Source organism: Lithobates pipiens, unplaced genomic scaffold (genome assembly GCF_037356315.1).
Source record: "Lithobates pipiens isolate NorthernLeopardFrog02 unplaced genomic scaffold, aLitPip1_a1.2 Scaffold_13, whole genome shotgun sequence".
Classification (NCBI taxonomy): domain Eukaryota; kingdom Metazoa; phylum Chordata; class Amphibia; order Anura; family Ranidae; genus Lithobates; species Lithobates pipiens.
Window position 1 is genome coordinate 468,660,606 of NW_027507718.1, and position 21,028 is coordinate 468,681,633.

The following is a 21,028-nucleotide window of genomic DNA, read 5'->3' on the forward strand; positions in this document are numbered from 1 at the left end:
TTAAGACATCTTCTGACACTCTCACATACGAGACCACAGACATAGCCAAAGAGTTTCATGCATTTTACTAACGCCTATATCACGTCCCTCAATCTGTGACAGACTCGGAGACTAAGAAGGCCCTGATCCGAGAATACCTACAACTTACCCAAACTGAACTCGGAGGTCCTCGCTTCATTGGATGGAGAGTTCTCTGTCGAAGAGTTTCGCTTGGCGCTGAAGGCCATGGCGAGTGGCAAGGCCCCTGGACCTGACGGCTTTACGGCCCTTATTATAAGACCTTTGCGGATGCCTTGCTACCTCGCCTCACTTCTTACGCTAATGCGAATTCAATAGGGGGGAACCTCCGACCAGAAACCCTACATGCACATATTTTGGTGATTCCTAAGCCGGGGAAGGACCCTAGTTCATGCGGGAGTTATCGCCCTATCTCACTCCTGAATATAGACGCTAAATTGTACGCCAAAGTCATCGCGAACAGACTTTTACCCCTACTCCCACGTTGGGTCTCCAGCGATCAGACGGGGTTTATACCGGGAAGGGAAGCACGCGATAATGCCCTACGCACCCTGTCCCTGATGGCCTTCGTGAGGGGGTCCTCCCAGCCCACCCTGCTACTCTCTACGGACGCGAAAAAGCGTTTGACAGGGTGGACTGGGAGTATCTTATGGCAACCCTGTCTCACTTGGGAATCAGCCCGTTTTTTCCCTCTCACATCTCCGCATTATACCACTCCCCCACAGCCCAAATTTGCATAAATGGCTCCTTAAAGTGGAAGTAAACTCCCCTATCGTTTTCAGCCAAGGAAGCTGCCATCTTTGCCTCTGTTTAATCTTCAACTGCTATGGTGCTGCACATGTGATTCGTTATGACACCAGCCATTGGATGGTTTGATAGTTTGGCTGAGAGCAAAGCCAATGTGCAGTTAGCATTCCCGACATGCCTTTTTTTTAACTGTTTAAATCGATGGGTTTACTTCCACTTTAAGCGAACCCATTACACTCTATAATGGCACGCGTCAAGGATGTCCCCTTTCACCGATTCTTTTCGCTTTATCCCTGGGACCCTTCCTCTCAACGATCAGACACAACCCAAACATCCATGGTATTACAGTTGGTGATGTAAAACATAAATATGCGGCCTACGCAGATGAAATTCTGTTTTCCATACAACAACCCCTGATTTCTCTTCCCAGCTTGATGACTGCCTTCTCAAAATTCGGTGCCATATCCAATTTTAAAATGAATATGTCCAAATCTGAAATCCTAAACGTCTCTATACCCATTGAGACTGTAGCCCGCCTTAAAGACTCCTTCCCGTTTAGCTGGCAAAAATACAAAATGAAATATTTAGGCATATATCTCACGTCAAAACCTATGACTCTCTTCTGTGCTAATTACATACCCCTTCTTAATGCAATTAGAGTGGATTTACAAAGATGGTCCCAAGCTGCACATTTGTGGTTGGGGAAGATTAGTGTGGTAAAGATGAATATTCTACCCAGGCTACTGTTTTTGCTCCAGATGCTTCCAGTGGGTATTCCTGCTGGCTTTTTCACGCTAATAGACTCACTGATAGGAAGATATGTTTGGAACAGAAAACGTCCTAGGTTGTCCCGAGCCCTTCTAGTCAGACCCAAACGGCTGGAGGGCTTGGCTTTACCTAACATTAAACTTTACTTTTCAGCTACCGTATTAAATAGGATATCGGACTGGAAATACCACAAGGATTCTAAATTGTGGGTTACACTCGAACTGTCGCTCAGCGGTACGGACCTTTTTACTCAAATCTGGATTCCCAGGAAACATAGGTCGCTGGCACCCACCTCCTCCCCTCTCACACATTCTACCCTGTTGATCTGGGATTCTATCTGTAAAAAACACAACTGGCTATACAACTCCCCCATGATGCCATTGACTGGCCATAACTATTTTCCGCCGGGAAATATAGATCCTAGAATTCATACCTGGAACCTGGGCACTACACCCCTTTTACATCACATTACCAAACAGTCAGGAATTGTGCCTCTGTCTCAATTACTGCCTATCTCACGGGCAACGCCCATGGATCAGTGGACTTATTGTCAACTGGCTGCTTTTGTTCACTCTCTCCCGAAACCACTACGTTCATCAGCCGAATTAACACCGATTGAATCGGCCTTCTCAGAGGTCCAGCCGGTGGAGAGACCAATATGCTTTTTCTACCACGCTCTACAGCTGTTGTTGATCAATGGTCACCCCTCTTTTTTGACCAATTGGGAAAAGGACCTTCATAGTGAGTTGTCGGAGGCACAAAAATCTACTATTTTATCTATGGCCCATATGTCATCTACGGCCTCTAAAGCAGCAGAAGTAAACTACAAACTGTTGACGAGATGGCATTATACCCCAGCAGTCCTACACAAGTTATTTCAACAAACGTCACCTCTCTGTTGGAGAGGATGTGGGGAACATGACACGCACGCCCATATTTGGTGGTATTGCCCGCTCATTCGCCCCTGTTGGCTAACTATTCTAACTGGATGAAAGAAATTCTAGGTTTTGAGATACCCAATGACCCATGGGTCATACTTTTTCATTGTACAGGCTCACCAGCGGGATCATACAAAAAATCTCTGACTCCACACTTGCTCAACGCTGCACTGACTAGGGAAAGAGACCGATCGGTGTTCCTATATACTAAGAACTAAGGATGAACTCAAGCGTGTATGCATGCTCCATGTGCAGAGCCCGCCAGGAAGTCGGCGCAGCGCTACGCTAATCAGTGGCATTGAGACATTGTCCCAATGTGCGGCTGCAGATATCTGGCAATGTCTCACTGCCTGTGATTAGCGCAGCACTGCGCCGACTCCCTGGCAGGCTCTGCATGTGGAGTGTGCGAACACGCCTGAGCTCATCCCTACTAGGAACACACAATCTGTCTTCTCTCCCCTGACAGGACGTGGATCTGTGTGTTTACACACACAGATCCATGTTCCTGCTCTGTCACGAGCGATCGCAGGTGTCTGGCGGACACTGCGGCTGCCGTGCACACGCATTGGCTCCTCAGTGATGCGCCGGGTGTGCGCACCCCCTATACCGCCAGGAAGCCAAGGACGTCATATATGATCCCCGTTCAGGATGGGAGATCCCAACTGCGGACATCATATTACAATAGGCGGGTATTGAAGTAGTTAAACAGGTTCTGAGGCTGATTAAGGTGGTAATTAAACTCACTTGGTGCCTTATCTGCATTAAATTAGCCCCAGAACTTGTGTAATTAACATGTGCTCAGTTTTAAAGGGATGAGGTGGCATCCCTACTGTCTTTACCCATGTGGGGTGACCATGTGTTCAGTAAAGCCACATACAAGCAGCTTCAAATCAACAACAGGTGGTCAACTGCATACCTCCCAACTTTTTGAGATGGGAATGAGGGACACCTAGCAAAAGCTTGTAGGCATAGGACATGCCCCACTGCCACGCCCCCTTAAAGGAGAATTAACCTAAAAAAGATTAGTTAAATCCACAATGTTTTTTTGTTTTTTTTTACCACTACTGTTCGTTTATATTGGCTTTTGAAATTTACAAATGCAATAATTTAGATTTTGGATGATAGGTTTAGCACTGGGAAACACTTTTTGAAAGATAAAAAGTGCATTTTATATACAAATATATAGATGGAACCAAAACGAGACAAATGAGGAGGAAAGAGGGACATTGCTTCAAATCAGGGACAGTCCCTCGAAATCAGGGACAGTTGGGAGCTATGCCAGTGCATGGACTTGCATGGATCTCCAGGCTCATCCTAGAGTGTACATCTGGGGGATGCATGGAATCAGAATGCAGCCTGTCTACGTTCTGACTTGTGCATTGGACCTGAACAGGTGTATGGACAGGAATGCACTTGGAAATTCATGAAGCCAGCCATCTGTCATTGACGGAACATCTAGGCATCCCACGCAGGTAAAGACAGTCCTTGGCATGGGTTTACAGATCTGTATGCCCCGTGTGAATGAGGTCTAATCCCTTGTACACACATTCCGATGGAAAATGTCCGATTGGACCATGTTGCCAGATAATCCGACCGTGTGTGGGCTCCATCGGACTGTTTCCGATCGGACAAAGTGCCACGCATGCTCAGATCAAATTCCTAGACCAAAGCTATTGGCTACTAACGTAGTCCCGTCGTAACGAAATAACGTCATCACGTTCTGAACGATCGGATTTTCCGACAACTTTGTCCGACCGTGTGTATGCAACACCAGTTTCGGACAAAATCCGTCGGACAAAATCCGACGGATTTGGTTGTCGGAATGTCCGACCCTGTGTACAAGGGCTCACAGGTCCAGTATATACGAATCCTGTATGCTCAGTGCAGATTCAGAACCAATGCACATTTTGGAGGAAATATCTTCTTTCTTGAGATGGGAAATCAATTTATCAGCTCAACATGAATTTTGTTTCCAAAGAAATTTCATGTACACAAAATGAGTTTCTCCGTCATACTAATAAATAGTTGTGTGACCACCCGCTACTTTTCAATTAAAGGATTTATTTTAATTTCGTCAAAACAGATTTTGAGAATGTGGAATTTATTTAGACTGGATCCGTTCTGTGTTTACAAAATGCATTTGAGTTACAAAATGCTTAAACACGGCACATGGTCTTTTTTTTCCCTGCGACATGCATCTGTAACCCAACCCAGACCTGCTGACACTCCGAGAAGGTGGGATTTTCTACATTGACTGGGGCCCACCAAAATGTGCTGGTTGTACGAAATCAGATCTCTTTACATACATAAAAAGTTATATAAAGAAAGGTAACGTTAGTAATGACATCTTCCACTGACGGATACATTACTTTGAATTAGGTGTTTAGTGAAGTAGGAAGTACATGAGATGCTAATGTAACTCACTTGTCTGTACTAATGCTATGCAAGAAACACTGCAGCCATTCTGTAGTCAAAGCCCATTTCATTTAAAGTGGTTGTAAACACTTATATATACCCAGTGAAGTGCCTGACCTCAGGTGATACACAGAAAAAAAATCCTCCTACATAAGTTGTACCTGATTATTTGCAGCTCTCTCTGCAACCATCTCCTCTACAGTCTTTCAAAGTGCAGCATTTATACGGCTTGTCTTAGCTTTCAGAAAGCAGTGGGCAGGGAGCTAACGTTACACTCTGCAGAGCTCAGTGAGAGCTTATTAGAGGAAAGAGACACACACCCCATCACACAGCACACAGTACCAGAGCTGAGACTGCCAATCACAGGTTGGGTGCTGGAGCTCATTCCCCCATCCTCTTCTTACCTTGTGGTAACAGGAAAACCTGTTAGCCCTTGTACACACGGTCGGATATCCCGACGAAAATGTCCGATCAGACCGCGTTGTCGGATAATCCGACCGTGTGTGGGCTCCATCGGACTGTTTCCTTCGGAATATCCGACTAACAAAGTTTGAGAGCTGGGCTATACATTTTTCCGACAACATGATCCGATTGGACTTTGTCTGATCGTTTGTAGAGAATTCCGATCGGACAAAGTGGCACGCATGCTCAGATCAAATTACGACACCAAAGCTATTGGCTACTAGCCACAACGTAGTCCCGTCGCAAGGCACGAATGTCATCATGTTCCGAACGATCGGATTTTCCAACAACTTTATCTGACAGTGTGTATGCAACACCAGTTTCGGACAAAATCCGTCGGACAAAATGTTTGTTGTCGGAATGTCCGACCGTGTGTACAAGGGCTTAGAAGGAACTGTGTAGATAGCAGAGGCCACACAAAAATTACACTTAGGCTGCTTTCACACTGAGGCACTTTACAGGTGCTATAGCACTAAAAAATAGTGCCTGCATAGCACCTGTAAAGAGCCTGTCCTCTCACTCGGGCTTTCACACTAGAGCAGTGTGTTGGCAGGACACCAAAAAAAGTCCTGCAAGTCGCATCTTTGGGGTGCTGTAGGAGCGGTGTATACACCGCTCCTACAGCGCCCCTGCCCATTGAAATCAAATTGAACCCATTTTTGGCCATTAGCGGGGCTAAATGCACCCCGCTAGTGGGCAAAAAGTGTCACTAAAGCAATGGTAAAGCACCACTAAAAATGTCGGCTCTTTACAGCCAACGCCCCAGTGTGAAAGTAGTCTGAGGCCGCGTACACACGGGCGGATTGTCTGCCCAACTAAGTTCGTCAGACAATCCGACAGACAGTCCGTCCAACTTTTAAATGAACGGACTTGACCACACACGACGAACAGACAGTCCGCTGAAAGCTTGCACAATGACGTGTACAGCACGTACGACGGGACTAGAAATACGACGTCCTATACACTGCAATGCAACCTTCGGCCGTGTAAATCCTTTCTGAGCATGCGCCATACTTAGTCCATCCAACTTGCCTACTCACGAGCGGACTGACCGCTGAAACCAAGTTTGGACGGACAAAATTACGGAAATTCCGAAAGACTTAGTCCGCCAGACTGTCCGCTGAAAAAGTCCGCTGAAGCCCACACACGAGCGGATTGTCCGCTGAAACACGTTTCAGCGGACTAAGTTGGGCAGACAATCCGCCCGTGTGTACGCGGCCTTAGGCCGCGTACACACGGGCGGATTGTCCGCCCAACTAAGTCCGTCAGACAATCCGACAGACAGTCCGTTCAAAATTTGAATGAACGGACTTGACCACACACGATGAACAGACAGTCCGCTGAAAACGTGCGCGATGACGTGTACAGCACGTACGACGGGACTAGAAAAACGACGCCCAATACACTGCAATGCAACCTTCGGCCGTGTAAACCCTTTCTGAGCACGTCCAACTTGCCTACACACGAGCAGACTGTCCGCTGAAACCAAGTTTGGACGGACAAAACCAAGTTTCAGCGGACAAAATTACGGAATTTCCGAAAGACAAAGTCCGTCAGACTGTCCGCCCACACACGAGCGGATTGTCCGCTGAAACCTAAGGCCACGTATACACACGGGCGGATTGTCTGTCCAACTTAGTCCGCTGAACCGTGTTTCAGCGGACAATCCGCTCGTGTGTGGGCTTCAGCGGACTTTTTCAGCGGACAGTCTGACGGACTTTGTCTTTCGGAATTTCCGTAATTTTGTCCGCTGAAACTTGGTTTTGTCCGTCCAAACTTGGTTTCAGCGGACAGTCCGCTTGTGTGTAGGCAAGTTGGACGAACTAAGTATGGCGCATGCTCAGAAAGGGTTTACACGGCCGAAGGTTGCATTGCAGTGTATTGGACGTCGTTTTTCTAGTCCCGTCGTACGTGCTGTACACGTCATCGTGTACGTTTTCAGCGGACTGTCTGTTCATCGTGTGTGGTCAAGTCCGTTCATTCAAATTTTGAACGGACTGTCTGTCGGATTGTCTGACGGACTTAGTTGGGCAGACAATCCGCCCGTGTGTACGCGGCCTTAGTGTTCTGGATTGAGACAAGTACTATAGAAGGATATGCTTTGTTCACATTTCATGTTAGAACACAGGAGGTGACTAGCTCGGCATAGGTGCCATTCTAGGTGGAGAGTAGGCTGGTGATGTCTAGTACTCAAAGTGAAAATCCAGTGGCGAAACCAGAAAAATTCAGGATGCACTTTGCCAAAAACCAAAACTGAGTTTTTTATTTTTTTTATTTAGTTAAATTAATGTGGCTGATGTTTTTGCATTGAAATCAATGGGATGCGATTTTGCATTGCAGTCAATGGGGGCCTTTTTGCAATGAAGTCAATGGGACGCGATTTTGCATTGAAGTCAATGGGGGGGCATTTTTGCATTGTAGTCAATGGGATACAATTTTACATTGAAGTCAATGGGACACAATCAAAGAAAATACTAAATGTTCTATGGGAATGGATTCAATGCTGAATGAGTGACCTTCTGTGCTCAGCCGAGAATGATGTCTGTTAGTTCTCCGCCCCTCATGCATGTGAAGTAGGGGAGCCGACCAGTCATCAGGAAGTCACAGTGGGCTCCCGAGTTGTAGGAAGGCAGCCCTTGACTCCTTGGCCTGCTATGTGTGTTTTTAAAAAGTCAGTAGCTACAGATACATGATGAAAATGGCTGGAGTTCCTCTTTAAGATTGTAGCATATATATATATATATATATATATAAAGGTACATAATGTGATTTCAGAAAAACAACAATCTCAATTAAAAAAACTGTTTACATGACTGAAATATTTGCATAAGAATTACAAATGTAAATGATATAATTAGTATTAATATAAAATGTCACTCCTCCTCAGGCATGTCAGATATATTTAATTTATCCTTTGTTTCCATTTTTCTGTACTGTCAATTATCTTTTCTCTTTTTATGTATTTTTCTGACCTTTTATGATAAATCATGGTGAGAGGAGTATCAAATGCAGTTCCAGTAATTTTTAAGGGGACTGTAAGTGTTGTGTAATGAGAGCTGCATGTCCTCCACGTGTACAGCTAACTAAGTGCTGAGCGAGCATATGTACTCTTCAACCCTTTCCTGCACAAGGGATGATCACCTAGACCAGGGGTCTCCACACTTTATAAACAAAGGGCCAGTTTATTATCCGTCAGACTTTAGAGGGGCTGGACTGTAGCCAGTAATAGCAGAAAATGTGCTGGGGTCGGTAACAATGCCCCATCATTGATGACAGGAGAAGGAATAGAGCCCCATCATTGGTGTCAGTGGGAGGAATAGTGCCCCATCATTGGTGTCAGGAGAGGGAATAGTGCCCCATCATTGGTGTTAGTGGGAGGAACAGTGCCCTGTCATTGGTGTCAGTAGGAGGAATAGTGCCCCATCAATGGTGTCAGTAGGAGGAATAGTGCCCCATTATTGGTGTCAGTGGGAGGAATAGTGCCCCATTGTAGGTGTCAGTGGGAGGAATCGTGCCCCATCATTGGTGTCAGGGGTGGGAATAGTTCCCCATCATTGGTGTCAGTGGGACGAATAGTGCCCCATCATTGGTGTCAGTGGAAGGAATAGTGCCCCATCATTGGTGTCAGTGGGAGGACTAGTGCCCCCTCATTGGTGTCAGTAGGAAGAATAGTGCCCCATCATTGGTGTCAGGGGAGGGAATAGTGCCCCATCATTGGTGTCAGGGGAGGGAATAGTGCCCCGTTATTGGTGTCAGTGGGAGGAATAGTGCCCCATCATTGGTGACAGTGAGAGGAATAGTGCCCCATAATTGGTGTCAGTGATAGAAATAGTATCCCATCATTGATATTAGTGGGAAGGATAGTGCCCCATAGTTAGTGCCAGCGGGAGGAATAGTGCCCCACTGTTGATGTAAGTGGCAGGAATTATGCCCCATTGTTGATGTCAGTGGGAGGACTAGTTCCGCAAAGACCAGATAATGGCAAACAAAGGGCCACATCTGGCCCGCAGGCCACAATTTGGACAACTTTAACCTAGACCTAGCAGGGCACTATGAATGAAATATCCTCCCCAGGGTATCCTTTGCGTCCTGCCAATACAAGAGCACACCCTTGGTGGCTCCCAGGCTGGCCCAACCAGCACCCTCCAAGTAGTCCATCCAGTACCTGCTTTAGGCCTTACGGCACAGGACCCCAATAGCATCTTTACCTAGCACCATCCGTTTCCAGAGAACATCCCCATCTTGGGGTTAGGAGAAGAAAGAGCCCAGACAATAAACGCCTTTTGAATGGTTTACTCAATGCAGCTGATTTCCATATTAACATACTTCAGTTATAATAGAGGTGTCAGTACATTCCTTGAGGTTGTAAACAATAAAGAAAGCAGTAATGAGAAAGAAGCTGAGTTGAGGAGACCATACCTTTTTAGAGGGGTTTACCAGAAACCAAACCAGCATCCAATGCAAAGGAGATGCAAGTAGTCACAATAGTCCTACACCTTTTCTCCCCTGCTTCCCCTCAAGGGGAAGCTTCAAGAGATACTTTATAGCTTCATATTATAACCTTGCAGTGATTGGGTCCTTCAGCACTTCCCATGATGATCCTGGGAAGACTCCCTATTTATAACAGGGCTCTACTTCCCAAGATGCCCGTTGGCATCGGTGACTTGACATTATCTATGGTCAAACCTACTACTATTGTGGGGGCTTCTAACGGCTACTTAGAATACTACACTGCCTACCCACTCTAAGGGTCTCCCTGAACCTACTTGCCTGGCTAAATATGGTGACAAAGCAGGGCCAAACTGTGGAACTGCACAGAGCACTACAGTGCCTCTACCCTAACTAGGTAGTGCAAATATAGGTGGATTGATTTGTAAAGGAACCATAACAGTGACCTCTAGCAGTCTATGACCGTCTCCTGTAGCATGTGTCCAATCAAACCTGCAGCATGTCTGCACTCTGACCATCTCCTAAAGCATTCCACAGTGTTATAGTATTCTGAAGCACTACATATGAATATCATGCGTGGTTGTATTATTATTTCAGGGATCGCACTTTATGCTCCACAGGTTGACCACTCTGGATTTAGGAGATCAGTTAAAGTGGTGTGAATGGAGCCTAAAGGTCATCCAGTTGGGAGTTTTATCTACCGTATTTATTGGTGTATAACACGCACTTTATCCCTCCTAAAATCAGGGGGAAATCGGGGGTGCGTGTTATATGCCGTTCCCCGCTGTTGCTAGGGCTTTCTGCCGCTATCTGCGGCTTCTGTGTATTTTCGGATACACTCGGCCGTTCGTGGCTATCTTCGGCCGTTCGTGGCTATCTTCGGCCGTTCTTGGCTATTTTCGGCCACACTCGGCCGTTCTCGGCGGCTTTCGGGAAGTGTGGTTGAAAATAGCCGAGAACGGCCGAGTGTGGCCGAAAATAGCCGAGAACGGCCGAGTGTGGCCGGAAATACCCGAAAGCCGCTGAGAACGGCCGAGAACTACCGGCGCCATTTTTAAACGGCAAATGACTGACAAGGCTGCAAATGACACTGACAAGGCTGCAAATGCAAGGCTGCAAATGACACTGACAAGGCTGCAATGGAAGGCTGCAAATTACACTGATAAGGCTGCATTGATGGGCATTTAAATGTAAGTTTTTTTCCTTAAACTTCCCTCCTAAAAAATTTTTTCTTTTAAATTCCCTCCTAAACTTGGGGTGTACGCCGATAAATACGGTACTTTAATTCAAGAACAGAAAAAGTCATGTTTTGGGTAACACACAGGAGCTATATATAGTTGTTGTTTTTTGTTGTTTTTTTAATGACATTTTAGCATCTTCCATGTTGTTACATATCGATTGTATATGGATTAATAGCAGTTCACAGAACAAAGTCTAAATCAGATATCCATCTGGAGTGAAAACTCCAGAGTAACTGCACTACTATGTCCACACTCAACTTACTATTTACTTAAAATCATTTTCTTTCATATTCTATTTACTTTAAATTGATTTCTAAAAAAAAAAAAGTTTTTTTAAATGAGTCTGAAAAGATCACATCCTGCAGTTATCTCTTTTTATCAGTTTTTTTGGGCATGATCTTGCTGTTGATCCATTGCACGTAATTAGATACTTTAGTGTAGACCCCAGGTTTGTTCTCTTGGCCACATCCGTCTCCCCAACTGACAATACCGTACAGGTATGTGATATCATCCTTCTCACAAGCCAGGGGCCCTCCAGAATCACCCTGAGATAGAAACATTAATAACAACATTATTAAAATAATTATATATTATATAAAAAATTTAAAATAAATATTGGTATCAGTAATAAAATAACTGCTTATGGGAAAAATGGGCCTTATTTCTCAATATACAAACCTCTTACCATGGTACATTGGGGCCCAATTGCATCTTTGCATTACAGTAATGCACATTTTCCAGCAACACGCATTGCATGCACTGCTACAATATATTTCATTTTGAATGGGACCCTAACACACTAAAGCCCCATACACACTATCAGATTTTCTGCTGACTTTTTCCTTCAGATTTGCCAAAAACATATAATATGAGGTCAAACCTTAGGAGTTTCAATTTGTATGCAATCAGGCAGGCCCTTCCACTAGTCCTGACCTTAACCCGATAGAACACCTTTGGGATGAATTAGAGCGGAGACTGCGAGCCAGACCTTCCTGTCCACATCAGTGCCTGACCTCACAAATGCGCTTCTGGGAGAATAAATAGTCAAACATTCCCATAGACGCTCCTAAACCTTGTGGACAGCCTTTCCAGAAGAGTTTAATCTGTTATAGCTGCAAAGGGTGGGCCAACTCAATATTGAACCCTACAGACTAAGACTGGGCTGCCATTAAAGTTCATGTGCGTGTACAGGTAGGCGTCCCAATACTTCTTGGTAATATAGTGTATGTTTTACAAATATTCTAGGGCTGAAAACAATGTTTTATACACCAGGATCTATCTTACAGAGTCCCATCACAGCTGCCCTTACAGCAGAGTCCCCCTTATATCACAGCCCTCATCACAGCTTTCTTTACATCAAAGGCCCCCCTTATATCAGAATCCCCATCAGAGTCCCCCTTATATTAGTGCCCCTATCAGAGTCCCCCTTACCACTGTAATGTTAACAGTGTGTCTGTAGCAGCAGGGTGGAAGCCTGGAGGCAAAGAACGTCTAGACAGATTATTTCTATCCTCCTGTCAATGCTGGGGCATTGGTTGCTAGGACAGCAGCAGTCCTAGCAACCAACAAGGATGATGACATCCCAGCAGCAAGGGGGACCTGTACTGGAGAGTGAAGGAGAGGGGGGAAACTAGAGACTATAGGCAACTTCTAATAAACCTAAATCCTCTATCTGTGCAGATTGAGGATATGCCACTAACCCTGGCTTCAGGCCAGTCTTGTCGTGGGCCAGTCAGTCACGGCCTGCATTGTAGCATGCCACGAACATGACAAAGCTCCATTGTTTATGGCCATGCGTTGCACATTTTGTGATAAGTCTAATTTGAAGGAAGTTTTAGCGCGTTGACAGACAATTTTTTTTTCAATCGGTTTTAATAACACATTAACACATGTACATTAATATTCCACCAAAAATGTTGTTTTAGGTGGGCTGACCCTTTAATGTGGGAGTAAATTCCCATCTCTGACTTTTACCTGTAGGTAAGCCTATAATAAGACTTACCTATAGGTAGTGTAAACATCTCCTAACCGTGCGCCGTTTAGGAGATATTTATTGTACATGCAGCCAGTGACATCAGTGGCACATGTGCTCTGAAGGAATGGCCACCTGGGCAGTTTCTTTAGAGCCCTGTGCTGTAAACTGCGGCTCCTGCGCGCATGTGCGGAAGTGATGTCATCATGGTTCTGGCCACTCACACAGCTGGAATCCGCGAACCCAGAATAAAGAAGGGTGGAAATGGGAGTGCATGTAGCAGTGACAGCTCAGCGCTGGAAGGGCTTTGTTTTAAGGTAAGTTTATAACATGCAGGGTACCAAAAAAAAAATAAAATACAGCCAGTGCTTTACTACCGCTTTAATAATATGGCAAATAATATACCATACCATTAGTACAGACAAACATCATTAAAACACGTTCATTTATTATGGAGGTGCAGCAAACCATTGCTGCCAATCAGAACTCATCACAGAAATTTGTTAGAACAGGGTCGCTTTGAAGGTACAATGTAAAAACATACCTATAAAACAGAAAGAAAAGGAAAAAAAATGAGGGAATACACCTACCTTTCTGGTGTTACATTTGTTGAACCACCGCCTCTTTAATCTTCCCACACTTCCGGCTATGTTGAATACCTGCTCCCCTGTCATACGCTGTGGTATCTCCCGCCAGCTCGTATGCCACTACAGGAAGTATGAGCCTGCGGAAGGAACCACAGCATGCATCGGGGGAAACAAGCTTTCAACCCATCTGACCAGTCGAACACTGACTGCCAGGGAGTACGAGTAGGTTACTGGAAAGGTAAGTATATTCCCTCTTCATTTATAGGTATGCTTTTACATACAAATTGGCTCTGACAGGCTCACCTAAAGTAAACTGTAATCGTTTTTTTTATGTTCTTATATGCCAGGCCTGCTTTTTAGACACAGTACAGCATTGAGCTCCTGATAACAACTTACCTGACAGGCATCCTTGCTGCAATCAAAATATCCAGCACAGATCATGTTATTACTCAGTTCAGATCCATAGACTTCAGGGCTGCTGCATTTATTATGAGAGACTATCGGCACCTTGATTTCCTGCAGGACATATGAATACTCTGTGGCATCTGAAAAGAAGATTGTAAAGCAATGAACAATTACAATGATTTTTAGGGTGAGCAGACTGTAAAATAAAATGGCAATATATTATTAATCACTGTAATAATAACCACTGATATACAGTATATATACACCATACATTATATCATTACATACCATAATGACTGCTGATCCATACCAATGAACTGTATAACATCAGTAATGATAACTGCTGATGATTACTGAATATAGGATAAAATCAAGATCTACACCCTCAACATGGGGACAAGGTGCTTTGGGGTGGGCTGCATGCTCAGATAAGGGTCTGGTATGGATTTAGAGGGGACCCCACGCAGTTTTTTTTTATTTTGGCATGAGGTCCTCTTTTATTTTTTTTATTTGATGGGCTCCCCCTCAAGATCCATACCAGAATCAAAGTCGCATCCCGTTCATTGAAGTCGGACATGACGTCGCAGGGCAAAGTCGGATCAGAATCCGCGTAACTTCTGTGTCAGAATAGTGTGAACATAGTCCAAGTGCTAATCCCTTTCTGGTAGGGATGACTACTAGATTTGTCTAATTAGGGCTTTGGAGACACAAGAAGCTCCTGGTGATGAGCCCCCTGGGAATGGTCTCCAAGAGGTGCCGGGAAAAACACTATAGGGCTGATTTACTAAAACTGGAGAGTGCAAACATCGGGTACAGCTGTGCATGGTAACCAGCTTCTAGCTTCAGCTTGTTTAATTAAGCTTTGACAAAAAAAAAAAAAAAACTGGAAGCCGATTGGTTTCTATGCACAGCTGCACCACATTTTGCACTCCCCAGTTTACGTAAAGCAACCACTATGGGTCTATTGAATTTCACTAGCACCAGGTCATTTCACTTTGCTACTTTGCACACATTACTAGGGGGGCCTGCTGGTTAGCTCAGGGCACTTCCCGCCTTGTGTATTGCACTATATATATGCTATTTATGCACGTATTCAGTATGGGCACATACACTGCATGTGTGGGAGTGCCCCCACCAAGTACTTAGAGAATCAACTTTGGCAGGTCCCAAAAGAGCAGGGTCCACCTTGTATCAGTCCAGGTAGACCAAGAGTACCTTGCCCCTGTCAGAAGCCTTGTGCCCTGGGGGTTCAGGAATGCAGGCCTTTCCTCTTCAGAGGTTGGTCCTATCCTATGCACTTTTTTTTGTTCAACCTCTAGAGCAGTCTTTCTCAACCTCTTCAACACAGAGGAACCCTTGAAATAGTTATCCATTCTTGGGGAACCCCTGCTAAAAATGAGAAATCTACAACTCATGATACATTAGTGTGATGGTCAGTGGGAAGAATGGTCCTTACACTTGTGGTCATTGGGAAGAATTACCTCCTTACAGATAGATAAAAAGAACAATGGTGTTGGTGGGAACTTATCCGAGAGGCAGAAATGGCCCAATGCTGAAGGAACCCCTAGCAACCTCTGGAGGAACCCCTAGGGTTCCACGGAACCCTGGTTGAGAATCACTGCTCTAGAGATTCACTAGTTTAACCTCAATGGTGGTATGATTATTTCTGATTTTAGGTGCTGAAAGCGATACAATTATTTTGCATGGAAATTTGGCGTTTTATATTGTAGGCCTGCAATTCTTAGGAATAACTCTCTTAAATCTGTTCAAACCAGAGTTTAGTAGACATCCCGGGTATGATAAAGTTTATAATATAATAAATAACTATAAATAATGATAACAAATAATAATAAAAATTATTCAATAATGTAATCAAATCCAAAAACACTGAAATTTGCTCATTTGCAGAATTGTCGCTGTCATTAGATTTAGTGTTTGATGACGGATCTCCCCACAAATCGATATCGCTCAATTGTGCAAGTGATTATAATTTATTATCGCTGTTTTCTAGTTGGTCTAAAATCACTTTTGACATAAAGGGACACTTTTTGGTTGCTATGGACAATCTCCAAATTCCAGGCAGAAAAAAACAGTATTTATAATATAAAAGTGCACGCAGGGCACTGCACAGACCACTAGGGACAAAGGGGGTGTGTATTTTTTATACAGTACTGTAATCTGTAAGATTACAGTACTGTATGTGTATTTTTACTTTTTTGAATTTGGCACCAATCTCCGCTCCCATGCGTCGGAACTTCGCAGGGAACGGAGCTCGGCGGCACTCGGGCACTGTGTGAATCAAGCGGAGGAGCTTGCACACACAGAGGGGGGAAATCACTGGATCCAGGGGGACAAGGTAAGTAACTCTCCCTGTATCCAGCGATGCGATCCCGAGTCTGGCTTGGGGTTACCTCTCGTGGTACTGAAATCCCAGCCTGAGCCAGACTCGGGATTACCGCCAGGAAGGTTAATAGGGACACCTGATATAAGGGGACAGCATAATACAGAGTCCCTATCAGATCCCCCTTACATCAGGTGTCCCCTTTAGAGTCCTCCTCTATATCAGGGCTACCATCAAAGTCCCACCCCGCATTAGGGTCCTCATCAAAGTCCCCCTTTCATCAGGTGTCCTCATTCAAGTCCTCTTAAATCAGGTGTCCTCATCAGAGTCCCTCCCCCCCCTTAACACCAAGTGTCCCCAGCAGAGTCCCTCCCTTACATCACGGTCTCCATGCTTGCCCATGGATCAGTCAGTGCACTCTTAGAGACCTGGGGAGGGTCACAACTAAAATCTGGGGTGACACAGCACCCTCCTAGATCCAGGCATGGTTGTCATCAGAACAGGGAACCTTTTTTTAGTGATGACAATAGTTCCAGTGGCCCTGGTGACAACTAGGAATTTCTCTCACATCCAGTTGTGACTATAGGACAGGAGCTAAAGTAAAGGAAAAACTCCCCAATGGGACATGAATGGCCCCAAAAAACAACAGAGGTTATAACCCTCCCTTCCAAAATGAAGAAAAAAACATTTTGGCTTAAAGTGGACCTTCAGTAATTTTTTTCATCTTTCCATCTATTAAAGCTTCTGCCCTTGTTGTTTTAACTTTGCATAGTAAAACTTTTTTTCCAATAAATACCTTATACTTCCTGTTTCTTGTCTGGTCATTAGCCTAAGCTTATGGCATCATACACAGCTCTCTCTCTCTCTCACTCTCCAGAGAATTTGCCAGGAAGGGAGGGGGTGAATCATAAGCGGGCCAATGAGAGCTGCAGGGCTGCAGAGCTGGAGGTGTGCCTCTGTGTGTTTGTATAAATCCAGGAAGTGAACAGGCAGCAGCTTCAGCTGCCCACAGTTAAAATGGATACAGCCAGACTTGGTGGAGGGAGATTTATGCAGCATATTTGACAAGTACAGAATTACAGTATATATAAAACAAAATGCAAAGTGATTGGAAGGGAGCTTCAGAGGGATGTTTTTATTACATGTTATGTGAGCAGACTGCAGTTTTACTTTAAAGATAACATTTTCAGCATACACTAAAATCTTCAGAAACAGAAAAAAGTACCTTGTCTTTGTGCCTTACCTTCTGTAAAATGCAACCTTGCCTTTCAAATATTATATTTTATTGGCAGAGAAGCAAATTGATTTGAAAAACATGGATTTCCTATTTTACAACACTGTGTTGATCCTGGCTCTTGAATCTCATAGGATAGGTTCATATCTTTCTTGGCCTTTGGAGAATTAAAGTGTTTGTTAACCCCAAAGCACAGTGCTTGTGCTGTGCAATTTGGGCCCCTGTAACACCTAAAAAATCTGGTTGATCCTGCCAGGTTCTCCACTCCCCTATGTAAACAGACCACAATAATCATGGCTGCTGAGCCCTGACATTGTGGTCTGTTTACGTGCCTCCATCATCCGTAGCATGCTCTCATGTGTCCGTCTCATCTGCGCCCCCCCCCTCTGCATGTCACCTAGTGACAGTGCTGCTCCATCCCCCTCCTGCTGAACAAATAACTAATATATTGGCATACGATACGTATCATACAGTGCCCCACTGTCTCTGTATTTTATTTAAAAAATCCTCCTTTACCGTATCTCACGGTGGCTCCTGGCGGTCATGTGACTGGCCTGTCTCCTCTCTCTCTCTCCTCCTCGCGTCCCACTGACCTCAGCAGTGAAATCTCGGCCTTACCCGCTGCTTATGTCAGACGGGCAGAGAGGATACATGGCCAGTTACATGAGCGCCGGGAGCCACCGTGAAATACAGTAAAGGAGTCATTTTTTTTACGAAGACACAGAGACAGTGGGGCACAGTATTAGGATGCAAAACGGATTATGTAAATATGTGAAAATGGGTTAACAACCACTTTAAAGTAAAACTACAGTAATACTTTGGATTACGAGCATAATTGGTTCCAGAAGAATGCTTGTAATCCAAAGCACTCGTATATCAAAGTGAGTTTCCCCATAGGAGTCAATGAAAACTCAGATAATTCGTTCCAGTGGCACTGCTAGTGTACACAGTACCACATGTGGCCAGTGGGGGGGTGCCGGAGACACTCAGAAACACTCAGAGACCACTGGGAGCTGATTGGATGCACTAGGAGACACTCGGGAATGGAGTGTTTCCGTTCAACAGCACCCCCACACCTCTGGCCATATGCGGTACTGCACACCCCAGAGGCTTGAATCCTGTTCATCTTGTGAGACAGCTCTCGCAAACTGAGTAAGAATTTAAAAAAAATAATAGCTGGTATTTCTTATTATTCCCAATCCAAGGTAATACTGTAAAAGAAAAACGTTTTAGTTTTGGATAGAGTTCACATAGATTAGTCAGGATTTTATTACCATTTGTGTCCCCGGTATGGAGATTCACCCTCCCTATGTGTCCTGTTTCCCATAATCATTGAAAGTGAAAAAGAAAATTCCAAATTTTGGGCTTCCACCAGAACAAGAAGAGAGGCGAAATCTTCCAGTTGGGACTTAGCCCTTGTACACACGGTCGGACATTCTGACAACCAAATCCGTTGGATTTTGTCCGACGGATTTTCTCCAACGGATTTTGTCCAAAACTGTTGCATACACACGGTCGGACAAAGTTGTCGGAAAATCCGATTGTACATAACGTAGTGAATTTATTTCATTATGACAGGACTACGTTCAGGCTAGTAGCCAATATCTTTGGTCTAGGAATTTGATCTGAGCATGCGTGGCACTTTGTCCATCGGAGTAGGCTACACATGATCGGAGTATGTCCGATCGGAGCATTTTGTCACAAAATTTTACGGACAAGTTGGAAAACTTGGTCCGTTGGATACTCCGACGGAAACAGTCCGATGAAGACCACACACAGTCGGATTATCCAACAAAACGGTCCGATAGGACACATTCCGTCGGAATCTCCGACCGTGTGTACAAGGGCTTAGTGACCCAAGTGACAACCGGGGATTTTCTCATTTTGGAGGAATTTCCTCTAACTTCCTCTTTGTGCGCTATGGGACAGGAAATTAAGTAAAATCTCCCCAAGGGGACACAGTTGTCAAAAAATTACATTGGTTTTAACCCTCCCTATCCAAAAAGTAAAAAAAATTGCCTTTAGTTCCTTTCAAAGTATTATATTGATCAATGGCAAGAAGTTTCATTTTAATAATATCTCTCTGATTAGAATGGACACCTCCAAAGCCAGCATCAATGTAAAAGAAAAAATAAGTATCCAGTAATATTTACAAAGTTACAAAGTATTATTTTATTACCTTGCCTTTCAGTATTATATTTGTCAGAATTCAGGAGGTCTGATAAAGAGAACCATTTTCCTAAATGATACATATTTTATTCCTCTCTCAGTGTAATGTTACATAAGAACAGAAGAACAGATACCTGACTATGGGGCATGGTTTAGTCATAAACGATGAAGAGTGCTTGAACACGTCTACTAATAATGGTGAGAGGTCCCTGCAGAAGAGCAAACTATGAATTTTCATGTAACAGGCGAAAGAACCAGAATAGAACAAATAGTGCTTAAGGTCCCTTATGTAACAGAGCCTTAATTATTGCAACCAATTTCCTCCGAGGGTCTATGATCTGTATTTTTAGGGCAGTATAACGTACATTCACCGTGTACTGAGTGTAGCACAGGGAGAAAAACGATGGACGCATAATGATTGCCCAGCTATATCTAAAGCCTTAAACGGCTATTACATTGCATCAAACCGTATTACATGCTAGACTGCACTGCATCATGTTTTATACATGATGAAGTTATTCTTTTTTTTCAAACTTTGTTCATTTAACAGAATTTAAGTAGACAGTGTCACATTATGTGAAAGTCATTACACCAGTTTTTAAATGTATCAAAGTACTAATTGGGGTATATTGGTTTAGATAGAAAAAGTTCTATATAGTATCAATTAACACTGCAGTAGATCCATTGTCGAATTTATGAAAAACCTAATAAACATATTAAATACACATGTGCAATTTGTTTAGTTCTGAATTCGTTTTTTGTTAAAATTTGGTATATTCATCAATTCGTAAACATCCGAATTAAACGGAAAAATGTTTAAGAATTTTTATTTTTTTTAAAAAAACAACATTTTCTAAAAACAAAAATCTGAAAGAACGGAAATCCAAAATTGTAAAACCCAAAAATAAGAACGAAAATCCAAATATCAAAAAACATTCTATTATAATTAACCACTTCAGCCCTGGAAGGATTTACCCCCTTAATGACTGGGCCATTTTACGATACGGCTCTTTGTTATTTTAACTGACAATTGCGTGGTCATGCGACGTTGTACCCAAACAAAATTGATCTCCTTTTTTTCCCCCACAAATAGAGCTTTCTTTTGGTGGTATTTTTTTTTCTGTGCTGAAATTAATTATGGACTATTTACGATCACAGTGTATATACACACTATATATACACATATATGCTGCACTGCCTCTGTGTTTCCATTGGCCTGGCCTCTCAGCAGTCTGGTCAATATGCAGATGTGCTCTCATTGGTTCCCTTGGTGCTAAGAAAG

General features: G+C 43.9%; 1 protein-coding gene across 1 annotated transcript in view; it reads right to left on the reverse strand.

Annotated features, from left to right (window-relative positions):
• Positions 1-11,134: 11,134 nt before the first annotated feature.
• The window catches only part of HGFAC (HGF activator), a 118,881-nt gene continuing 108,987 nt past the window's right edge, over positions 11,135-21,028 (reverse strand). The window contains exons 13-14 of the mRNA XM_077477867.1: positions 13,994-14,142; positions 11,135-11,583 (exon numbers count right to left, since the gene is read on the reverse strand). Of these exons, the coding sequence (XP_077333993.1) occupies positions 11,404-11,583; positions 13,994-14,142 (329 nt within the window). The 3' untranslated portion in view covers positions 11,135-11,403. The remainder of the gene's footprint in view (positions 11,584-13,993; positions 14,143-21,028) is intronic.